An 11,821-nucleotide genomic window follows, 5' to 3' on the forward strand; every position below is an offset into this window, starting at 1 on the left:
GGACCTCATGCATGCTAGGCACGTGCTCTACCACTGAGGTGTAACACTCCCTCTACTTTTTCTCTTGTATTTAATTTCTGTATCACTTCATTTCTTAGCCTTGGAAGTTTTTGTCTTTAAAGCAAATACTTCTTGAAGAGCAATTATTAAATTGAGAATAAGAGAAGCTACCAGAAAATAATGACAACTAAAAGAAGTTCACGTCTTTTGTTATTTCAAATACAATATGGGTCCTTAACTATATATTAGTTTTTTTTAACTGCATTGTTTTGAAGCAATTCCATGTCTCCTGTGCATTTTTTTTAAACAAACAAAAAAATTACAGAAAAGTCAAAAGAATAGTACAATGAACACATATGGTCTTTTTTTTTTAATTGAAATATAGTCAGTTTACAATATTGTGTCAAGTTCTGGTATACGGCACAGTGCTTCAGTCATACATGAATATACATATATTTTCATATTCTTTTTCACCATAAGCTACTCCAAGATACCGAATATAGTTCCCTGTGCTGTACAGTATAAACTTGTTTATCTATTTTATATATACCAGTCAGTATCTGCACATCTGGAACTCTCAATTTATCCCTCACACCCCCTTCCCCCTGGTAACCATAAGTGTGTATTCTATGTCTGTGAGTCTATTTCTGTTTTATATGTAAGTTCATTTGAACACATATGGTCTTTACCCAAACTCACCACTTTTTAATATTTTGTCACATTTGCCTGATCTGTTTATCTATCTATGCACATACTCGTACAAATATATGCATGAAATGTTTTGCCTTGTTTTGCTAATTAAATTCTTTGTTCCATGTTTAGCAAAAAAAAAAAAAAAAAAAAAAAGAATCCTGCTTGCTATTCATTAAATACACACATACACACATATGGAAGGAAAAAGGGAGAGAGAGATAATTATCATACTTGGGGAAATTAACATTAATTGTATAATACCATTTAATATACAGTCCATATTTGAATTCCCTTAATTGTTCCAAAAATATCTCATAGCTGAGGTTTTTTTTTTTGTTTGTTTTCCTAATCTGGGTTCTAACCAAGATTTTTCCATTGTATTATTCTTTAGTTTTAATTTAGAACAATTTCCCTGCCTTAAAAAAATATTCTACACCAATGATTCCCCCTGCCCCCCAAGAATCTTGAACCATATCTCACATGTTGAATTTCTCTAACTTGTTTCTTCATTATTAGATTCAGATTAATCAAATCTGGCAGATATACTTATGTTGCTGTTAAAGCTGTATTTAAAAACAAATCTTGGATTTTCTTTATTTGGTATTATTGGCTTCCCCAAACTTCTGGTATCATCAGTAAACAAGTTTGGTTTAAAAAAAAATTGTTCTACTTAATAAACAGCATGGTCCTACTACCAAATAGAAGACGCGTTTCTTTAGTATGTTTTGTTTTTGTGAGGCCAGAGGGTGTGTCTTGCAGACTTTCCTTTTAAACCTTCCTAATACCAAGCAAATGCACAGTATTGTGGTCCCCTGCTCTCACTCCTGCAGTGAACACTCATGTGCACATTACACAGTTCATCATCTGTACCTTGAAAGGTCTACACAGTTGTTGAGAACACACATGGTCAAACATCCAGTAAAGAGCGATACAGAGAAAGGTACATGTTGGCTTATGGCATTCTGATCTTAAACAAAATTTCTTGACTATTAAAATTGCCATGTAAGTGTCTTTGAGTTATTGGTCATCACAGTTCAACCTATAGAACAAGCAAAGTTCCCTATGATTTCCTCCACATTTTCTAGAGTTGTCAATGAAGCAGGGCTGCAATCAGAGAACTCTTCACATAATTCAGGAATTGGTGTAAACACCAATAGAACTGGGTTCTCCCCTCCATCAGTACTGTCATGGTCATTGCTGAATCACACTTACTGGATTACCACAAGGTTTATTACTCAACCAGATCATCAGGGTCTGATTAAGATCTTCAACACAACTCTAAGGTTGGAATCTCACCATTTGTAATTTAACATTAGCTTTTCACTTAGGAGAGAAAAAATCCTCAGATCATGAGACTGAAAGACATTTCAAAAAAACAGCGTATACATTTCTTATCATCAGGTTCAAATTCTCTTATGTGGCAACTGAAAATCTACTCTATTTGTAAAATCCTTTGCTTAGCGGTTTTCTATAGTCTTTTGGGTAAAGTACTCCATTGTCAGGGTATTTCATATTTAAGTGAAATTCTTTCCATTTGTAGTTTAGAGACAATAGCTCTTTTTAAGTCGAAGGCTTTTCTCAAGTTTGGGCTCAGGCTCTTTGCTGCAGACAGAATAAGCAAGGTCTCATTAGCTTTTCCTCATGGGTCTTGTTTCCCAAAGCTTTAATCATTTTTATAGCTTTCCTTTAAACTCTCTCCAAGTTTTCTGTCCCCTTTTAGATACAAAGCCAAGGATTAAATATATTGTTTGCAAGCATATGACTAGTACCAAATTTAGAGGACAATTACTCCACAGTCCTTACATTCTATGCTCTAAGATGTGTTAATAGTTTTCAAAAATGATCAGGCTTTCCATTAAAAACAACCACGGTTCCAAGGAGTAGTCTTGAATATTATGTTGTCATGTTTTAAATCTCATTTGATCATGGTCCACTTTACTGGGACCAAAGTCCACCTAGTCTCACTTTTAGTGAAAAAGTTATTCAAATATACAAAAACATCTTAGAAAGAAGTGTAGGGATAATTCCTACTTAAGCCACAATGCATTCATGTCTTAAGGTCTGGTTACTGCAAAATTACAGGCCCCAAAAGAGCTAATGCAAATTTACATTACTGCTTACTCTAGAGTTAACCAAACAAACCGCAGCAGCCACACTGGTTCTGAAGAAGCTACAGAAAAGTATCTTATCTTTAAAAGGAAGATGATACAATGTTAAAAATCAAGATGAACTCAAAATTCTGTTGACCATGGCCTGATAACAAAGTAAACACCTGGGAAATTGTAGAAATCCTAATCATCTGCAAGTAGAGATTTGCAGTGGGAGATTTTGCATTAAGGTCACACTTTTCATAGCAGGGAAACTCCCTGGTACCCAAGGACTGTCCTTGGGAAACTCTGGCAATAAGCTAATTTTCCTTGCTCGTTATATTAGCCAAGCTATCATTTACTGAGTGCTTACTATGTGCGAGACCATCTGTTACACCGTCTGTCCACATTTTCTCCTTTGAATCATATCAACTTGGTGAGTGATGTATTATTATAGCCTTTTAAATAGATGATCCAATTGAGGCCCAAGTTCACATGGATAGTGAATGTTCAAATGAGGATTCACACCCAAGTGTTTCTGACCCTGTATAGCTACTGTTATACTGCTTTGCGTATATTAAATTTCAGTAATCCAGTAGTTTATTAAAAGTAGAACTCATTCTTAGTTTAAAATGAATTTCTCTGAAGGTGTGCAGCATTTTGGTGGACATCCTAATTTAGGGGCCTCACTATTCACTAACAATATTACAATTTCTCTAATTTTCTGGGATATTTTGAATATGGATGGAGTCTACCAAATGAAAATCAGATTTGTGTGTAATTATTTGGTAAAGGTAGGACAGATACTTTTTCTAAATTTTGTTATTTTCTTTCTGCGGATGGCTTTGTTTTTAGTGGAGAGTTGTATTAACCTCTGCTAATGATTCTGCTTTGATTCCATTTATACCACTGACAGGTGCTTGTCATTCATACTTGGGCCTTCAAATGTAGAATAATTATCATCCCAACAAAATTGTACAATACTGCCTCATTTCTGGCTCTTTTTAAAATCCTTAAAAAAAAAAAAAAGCAATCATATTTGAAGTTAAAGTAACATGGGATAGAAGATCTGAGAAAAAGAGATATATATGCTTATTGAAGTCTCTGGAATTTTCCTTGGTAATCACGTGCATGTCTTCCTTTCCTCCTTGGGGGAACTTTATGAAGAGCAGTGACCCTGAGTTCACTCAAAGGGACACAGAGACACATGGAGCTTGGCTCAGCTCACAGGAATTCTACAGACACACGGAGTCCAAGAAGCAGGGCGACGTGGACACCTGCTGACCCTACACTTGGCTTGTGACTGGTACAGTTTGGAGAAATAAAGCACCAGAGACTCAGATTCACTTTTCCTTTCCTTCCTCCTCTTCCAGAGGGATTACTTAATAGTCTGTGTACACATCCAACACTTGCTTACTCTAATAATAGCCCCTGCACCTGAATCACCCCACGTCACAGCCTGTCACAGAGTCCTCAGCTGTTTCCACGACTTGCGTGGTTGGCTCTCAGCGCTATCTGGAAACCTCTAAGAATGTGCAGGGTGATCAGTGACTTTAATTTTAACCATGCATGATGTAAGGGATCTTCTATTTATCTCCAGTGACCTATCTTTAAAATAACAGAGTGTCAGGATGAAAGAAATTAGGAGAAAAATTTGATAGGAACCCTATGCAATAGTATATGTGGATGCATGCAAAGGTATTTTAAATATATTCGTATCAAATGCATATTACTACAATTACCGAGATACGTATCAGTTTGCTTTCATAAATGAGACAAATACCTAGGTAGACTAAAACTGTTATTTGATGGGCTTTCTGGGGTGCTGAGAGCGTTCAGTTTCTTGATCCAGGTTGAGTCTGCAAAAATCCATTGAGCCAAAGACTTATGATATGCACACTTTTCTGTATTACATTTCAACATTTTGAGGAAAAATGTGAGCAATTGCAACAGTACACTGTATACACGTGACAATACATATTTGAATGGTATCGAAGATCAACTAATGTTTGAAAATTTTATGAAGTTCAATAGACCTAAATCTCTCATTTAAAGGGGGCTCTCTCTACTTTATCTTTAAAAAATGTCCTTCCCCAAAACCAAAATAACACTTATCTCTTCACAATTATAGAGATGTAACAAACTGAGTTTCAAAATAACTCCTCTCTTTGGTCTTACATATTTCTGTTATTAAAAAAAAATCTTAAAACTAAATTGGTACATCCTCTTTGCAGGGCAATTTGGCACAATCTATAAAAGTACAAGATGTTCATGAATTTGATGAAGTAACTTTGCTTTAAGGATTATGCCAGAAATACTCTGAGAAGTCTGTGGCAGTTTTGATATTCAGTTATTCATACACTCAACATTCAACTGACATAAATTTATTGGGTACCTACAGTGTAATAGGTGTGGGGGTGTGTTCTAGAGATAGATTAGTGAACGAATCAGCTGTAGTCCAACTTTAATGAAGAATGGTCACAAAGTTTCTATTCCAGAAGACTGCATAGATATCAAACAACAAATCACACTATTCATGATTTTTTTAGACATTTAATTTAAAATTACAAAAAAGCCCCCAAATACAACAAATTATTCAAATTATATTTAATTACATATTATTTAATTCCAAATGAAGGAGAAGTACATTACATATTATTTAATTCCAAATGAAGGAGAAGTACAGGCCACGATGAAAACATGTAATTAAAGGATGTGGACCAGTCTGGATAAGTGAAATAGAAATAAAATTGGAATGACATAAAGTTCGTGACAGGTTAAAAGTTTACAACCATTTTGACAAATCTGTAAATAGACTCATATACCACTCTCAAAGAATTAGATAGCTCAAAAGTATGTAAATATGTCCAAGATACATTATAAATTTGAAAAAACAAGTTGCAGAATAGCATGTGCTGTGGTATTATAAGATATTTGTAAATGAAAATAATTATACAGTTATATATAAAATACTTAATAAAAATATAAAATACAAATGTTTGTGTGTGTGTTTGCATGTGGCTGGATGCTCAGCATAATCTCCTCTTCACTTTTGCCTGGGCATCTGTATAGTGTTTCCCAGCTTTCCCTGCAGTGAGGTGTGGTCAAGTGACTGTAGTCTCACAATAGAATATGGCTTGGAGTAGTGGGTAGGGCTAGGGTCTTGGACAGAGGATGTACCTCCTCCACTTTCTTTTCTTCCTTTCCACCAATTGGAACCACCTGATTAGAGACGGTGGCATCTCTCTATGCAGACAATGACAATATCATGGGGATGGCAGAGCAATGACTCAGAAGGAACCTGGGTCCTTGAATGACCATATGGAGCAGAATATCCCTAACATCTAGAAACTTCCCTAACAGGTAGAATTTTCACTTTAGTATTTTTTTTAAGAAAGACTTTATTTTCTTAAGCAGCTTTAGGCTTATAGAAAAACTGAACAGGAATTACAGAGAGTTCTCACAATTCCCCCACCCCACCCCCTCAGTTTCCTCTATCATTAACATCTATTATTAACATCACACAGTAACATGGTATATTTGTTGCAGGGGATGATTACTATTAACTAAAGTTCATAGTATTCATCAGGGTTCATTCTTTGTGTTGTAGATTCTATGAGTTTTGACAAATGTAAGATGACAAATATTGACCACTACAGTAGCATACTGAGTAGCTTCATTTCCCTAAAAATGCCCTGTGTTCCACCTAGTCATCCTTCCCCTACCTGCTCCCCCACCCCCCATGACCCCTGGCAACCACTGAACATTTTTCTGTTCCCATAGTTTTGCCTTTTCCAGAATGTTATATACAGTTGAAATCACATCGTATTTAGCCTCTTCTCACATTGGCATTTTTAGCTATGAGAAAAATAAACCTCTGTGCTTTTAAAGTCATTGAGTCCCTTTGTAGTAACAGCTTAGTCTTTATCCTAATGAAGTTAGTCTAGGCATGGAACAAATTTAGAAGACTGTACACTACATTAATAGAGACTTTGTCCGTGGGTAGTGTTTTGGGAAGTTATCACTTTAGGATATTTATTTTACTGACCAAGATTCTCTTCTTGACCTAAATTTAATCAGGCTCTTCTAAGGCTTCTGCTCAACTAAGCCTAATCTTGAGTTTCCCTCTCTGTCTTTGCAGAACCCAGTTTGAGCAAGAATGCTGCTAGGTCAAATTAAAGAAAATCTCCCATCCTTGGTTGCTGATCAAATTCCTCATCCTCCACCATCTATATTTTATCATTCTGGCCTGCTGTCAGCAAGAATTCTCTTGGATCCATTATGAATCCCCTACCCTTGAGGTTTCCATTTAGTAATTTTCCATCCACTGACACCCCAGCCTGCTCTTTGCATGTAAATCCCCACTTGTTCCTGTTGGAGTGAAGTCTCACTTTTTACAAAACCCTGTTAGTAGCCTACACCTAACCACCCACTTGAAAACAAGTCTACCTTACCATCTTTAACAAGGGTCATGAATCATTTTTTAACACTACAATGTTTTAATTTTTAATGATTACTTATAATTTTGTGATGGGAAAAATAATATATACACAGGTAGATTTTAAAATAGTCTTCTTAAATAAATTTAGAGGTATCAAAACTAATCACTATATTAATACGAGTTTAATACACATACAGTGCTGTTATAACCAATTGACAGGTGTTATATAACTGAGGCCAAATATGCAAATATGACTCCGCCCCTGTGCGGGTAACTTAGCACAGGGTCTGGTTCAAAGAGAAGGCTGTTTTTAAAGAAACTAAACAGTACCTTCCTTGGGCCTTCCGTGCAATGGCTCTGGACTCAAGTCCCTTACCCGAAGGGCCTCTCTTAAAGCTGCTACCCGTAGACACTAGGGACAGGGCCACCCAGCGCTCTCGCCTGGGCCCGGCCGCCCTCCGCGCCTTGGGCGCGCACCTGGGCTCCGCGGTGAAGATCTCGCTGCCTGACGGCGGCTCCTGTCTCCGCATCGCTTGGCCACGGCGGGATGGAGCGGACGGCTTTGTGCAGCTGGATCAGCAGTGCGCGAGTCCCGGGATGGCAGTGGGGGCGCGGGGGTCCCCGGGGAGTCTCAACTTCAGCCGCCTCCGCTTAGTACCCTGCCCCGCCTCTTCAGCGCCTCGCCATGTGGCCAGTGTTGCGGGAGCAGGCGGGCTCGCCCGGTTCTCCGAATCCAGCCGCGGTGCTGGAGGCGGCGCAGGAGCTGCTGAGGAACCGTCCAGTCTCTCTGTGCCACGTGGTGGCCGCTCCTCCAGACGCTCCTGGCCCGGTGGCCGCCCTGCACATCATCAGCGGGGCGCCCAGCTCGGATCCGGCCGGGCTGGTCACCCCTCGCACCCACATCGGTCTCAGCGGGGTCCCTCGGAAGTGGAGCCGCAGCCCGAGGTGGCCCTGGGGGGCCGTTCGGAGGTAGCCGACTCGCTACGGGAGCTCTTCCGCCTGCCGCTCCGCTACCCCAGCGCGCTCGCCTCACTGGGGCTAGCAGTGCCCCGCGGGGTGCTCCTGGCCGGCCCTCCCGGAGTGGACAAGACCCAGCTCGTGCGGGCTGCGGCCCGGGAGGCGGGCGCGGAGTTGCTGGCCGTGAGCGCCCCGGCGCTGCAGGGCGCCCGGCCCGGGGAGGCCGAGGAGAACGTGCGTCGGGTCTTCCAGCGCGCCCGGGAGCTGGCCAGCCGCAGGCCCACCCTCCTCTTCCTGGACGAGGTGGACTCCCTGTGTCCTCGGCGGGGCGGCCCACACCAAGCCCTCGAGAGCCGCGTGGTGGCCCAGGTGTTGACGCTGCTAGACGGGATCAGTGGGGACCGCGAGGTAGTGGTGGGATCCACCAATCGGCGGGACGCGCTAGACCCAGCGCTGCGCAGACCTGGGAGATTTGACCGAGAGATTGTCATTGGGACTCCCACACTTAGACAAAGAAATGCAATTCTACAAGTGATTACCTCAAAGTTGCCCATGTCCAGTCAAGTCGATTTGAGCCTCCTTCGCAGAAATGACAGTTGGCTATGTTGGTGCAGACCTGACCGCACTCTGTAGCGAGGCTGCCATGAACGCTCTGTTTCATAGTGAGAAGGGTGAATTTCTTCAGAACCAGGACAATCCAATGATTGATGAAACAGACTTCCTTGAAGCTTTTAAAAAGATCCAACCCTCATCATTCCGAAGTGTCATTGGACAGACGGACATCAAGCCTGTCGACCGGGAGCAGATTGGTGGCTTTGAAGATGTAAAACTGAAGTTAAAACAGAGCATTGAATGGCCTCTGAAATTCCCCAGGCAGTTTGTCAGGATGGGCCTGGCACAACCAAAGGGGGTTCTCCTGTATGGTTCCCCTGGCTGTGCGAAAACCACCCTGGTCAGGGCCCTGGCCACCAGCTGTCACTGCTCTTTTGTTTCAGTGAGCGGAGCTGATCTCTTTTCATCTTTTGTTGGAGATTCAGAAAAAATCTTGTCTCAGGTATTTCGACAAGTGAGAGCAAATACTCCAGCAATTGTGTTTTTGGATGAAATTGATTCAATCTTGGATTCTTGATCAGTTGGGAGAACAGGATGTAATGTTCAAGAGCATGTTCTTTCTGTTCTCCTAAATGAATTAGATGGGGCTGGACTGAAGACTATAGAGAGAAGTGGAAGTAATTCAGAACAACATGGTAAATACAAGGAGCTGGAAAAAAATGAAGAGCTAGTGTTTCAAGAAGTTTTTAGTAGCAATGTCATGATTGTTGCAGCAACAAACAGACCTAATGTGTTAGATGATGCCTTGTTACGGCCTGGAAGATTAGATACGATCATTCATATTCCACCTCCAGATGAAAAGGGCAGGCTTTCTATTTTGAAAATCTGCACAAAAAACATGCCAGTGGGACCTGATGTTTCCTTAGAAAAGCTAACAGCAGAAACCTGTTTTTCCTCTGGAGCTGATCTTGGAAACCTTTGCAAAGAAGCCACCTTGCTGGCTCTGCAAGAAAATGGACCAGAAGCAACCATAGTGAGACAAGAGCATTTTCTAAAAATCACTGGAAACTGTAAAACCATCCCTAAGTCACAAGGATTTGACTTCATATAGAAACATATTTCATAAACCAAGATTTTCTACCTTAGAAGATATTTAAAAATTATTTTACATAACTGCCAAAGGATTAATTGAAATGTGAACTTGCACTATAGTTTACATATGCACACTCTGTGTATTTCCTATAAATAAAAAAACTTGCTCCTGAAAAAAAAAAAAAAAACTAAACAGTAAAATAAAGATACAGAGTAAAAGCTACAGAGCCTGATGGGTAAACATTCATTGACCAGACGCAAATTAGCCCAGAAAGGCTTAGGTCTGGGACACAATTACACAGAGTGATTTTTTTTTTTTTTTTAAGATAGCTGTACCGAAACCCATTTTACCCTCGAACCCAGGCTTGAATAATCCCACCAGTGAGGGTTAGTGGTATGAACCAGCAAGCTTTAGGTAACAGATGTTAAATTGTTTCAAGATAGTTTAAGAAAAGTGACTAGGCACCACTATGCTACAAATACTTTATAGCAAGGTTTTCTTGCTTTAGCCTAAAAGTTTTATTTATTTGTTGGTTGGTCTATTTTTAATTCAACACACCTGGTGGACTGTGCATTAAGGACACTCTAAAGAGAAAGATGTCTTTTAATTGATATTTGTTAACGTTTACCAATATATCAATAATGTTTATTGGTTGCTTTTGATGGGACAGACACAGTACTTAACAAGCTTGTGTGTATTGTCTGATGTAATCCACACAACATATGAGGTAGATACTAATATTAGACTCATGTCAGCTTTCCCAACAACCCTATGAGGTAGTTACTATTATAAGATCCATTTCACAAGTAAAGAACCTTCCCAAGGACACACAGCAAGTTAAGTGGGCAGAGCCAGGGTTTAACTCAGGTTTGTTTCCATTCCAGGCTTGAACTTTTAACCACACTGCTACATCTAAGAAGAAATACAGGGTAAAAGTTCTTGAGAGGACGGCCTCAAGAAGGAAAATTTGTAATCACAGATGCACAAAGCCAGTGGAACTTAAGAGATCTCTCCGTCCAGATGGGGAAGCTGAGTCACACAGCGCTCAGTCACATGCTTAGCAGATGAGCCAGCACATGGACCCAGGGTCTCCAGATGTACAGAACATCCATTCTCCATTCATCTCAATACTTGTAGACATTTGTGTGGTGGTGATGGAAAGCTTACCTGCCAATGGGACAATGCCTTCAAGCCCTCCATTGTTGGTAAAAGACACTAGTCAGTCCTCATCTCCCATCCCTCTCTCCCTCAACATTGAACTTTCTGGCCCTCTGAACAAGAATTCCATGTCTACAGTTATTCCTGGGCTATGCCCATCCTCTTAAGCATCATTTAAAATTTTTTCTAAATGTATAATCTAGACCAAACGCTTGACTAAGAGCAAGTGGTTGCCATGGCACTTGAGACAGCATTCACAGAGCACAAACATCTTCCTAATATAGGTTTTCTAATAAAAATAGAAAGTGGAGAGAGCAGTGCATTGATGTAGGGTGAAGGGACTGGAAAAATAAACCATACTTCATTGTGTGGGGTTTTTATCCCCCCCATTTTTGGTACCATTATTTAAACTCCAGTCAGTATCATAGCCATCTTCAGAGGCAGTCAAACTCCTGGAACTTGCCACTGTGTATTTGGAGTGTCTTACGCCTGAGTTACTGTTAACTATAAATAGATGATCCTCAAAATGACTTACTGATCAGGTATGCAGGGCAACTACACTGTCACTGAACATGCCTGTGGTGTCTTGTCAGGGGCACAGGACAGAATAACACAAATAGGCTGAGATATGTGGACTGTAAAATTACCTTGCCCAGAACCTTCCACACACACATAGACACACACACACACACACACACACACACATTTCTCTTTCTACATGAGACAAAGTGATACCTAGTTGCATTACCGATTAGTATGTCTTTCTAGAAGTCCCTCTAAGGATTTCTCATGATACAATAATTCTGGGGAAGATACCAGTAATTCCTGAACACCCCCAAT

General features: G+C 40.3%; 1 protein-coding gene across 1 annotated transcript; it reads left to right on the top strand.

Moving 5' to 3' along the window:
• Positions 1 to 7,246: 7,246 nt before the first annotated feature.
• On the top strand, positions 7,247 to 9,853 carry LOC102520305 (spermatogenesis-associated protein 5-like protein 1). Its single transcript, XM_032473822.1, is given in 4 exon segments — positions 7,247 to 7,884; positions 7,886 to 8,135; positions 8,138 to 8,760; positions 8,762 to 9,853. Coding segments are annotated over 4 exon segments (2,265 nt in total). The 5' UTR covers positions 7,247 to 7,572; the 3' UTR covers positions 9,842 to 9,853.
• Positions 9,854 to 11,821: the final 1,968 nt, after the last annotated feature.

Source organism: Camelus ferus, chromosome 35, assembly GCF_009834535.1.
Source record: "Camelus ferus isolate YT-003-E chromosome 35, BCGSAC_Cfer_1.0, whole genome shotgun sequence".
NCBI classification, from domain to species: Eukaryota; Metazoa; Chordata; class Mammalia; order Artiodactyla; family Camelidae; genus Camelus; species Camelus ferus.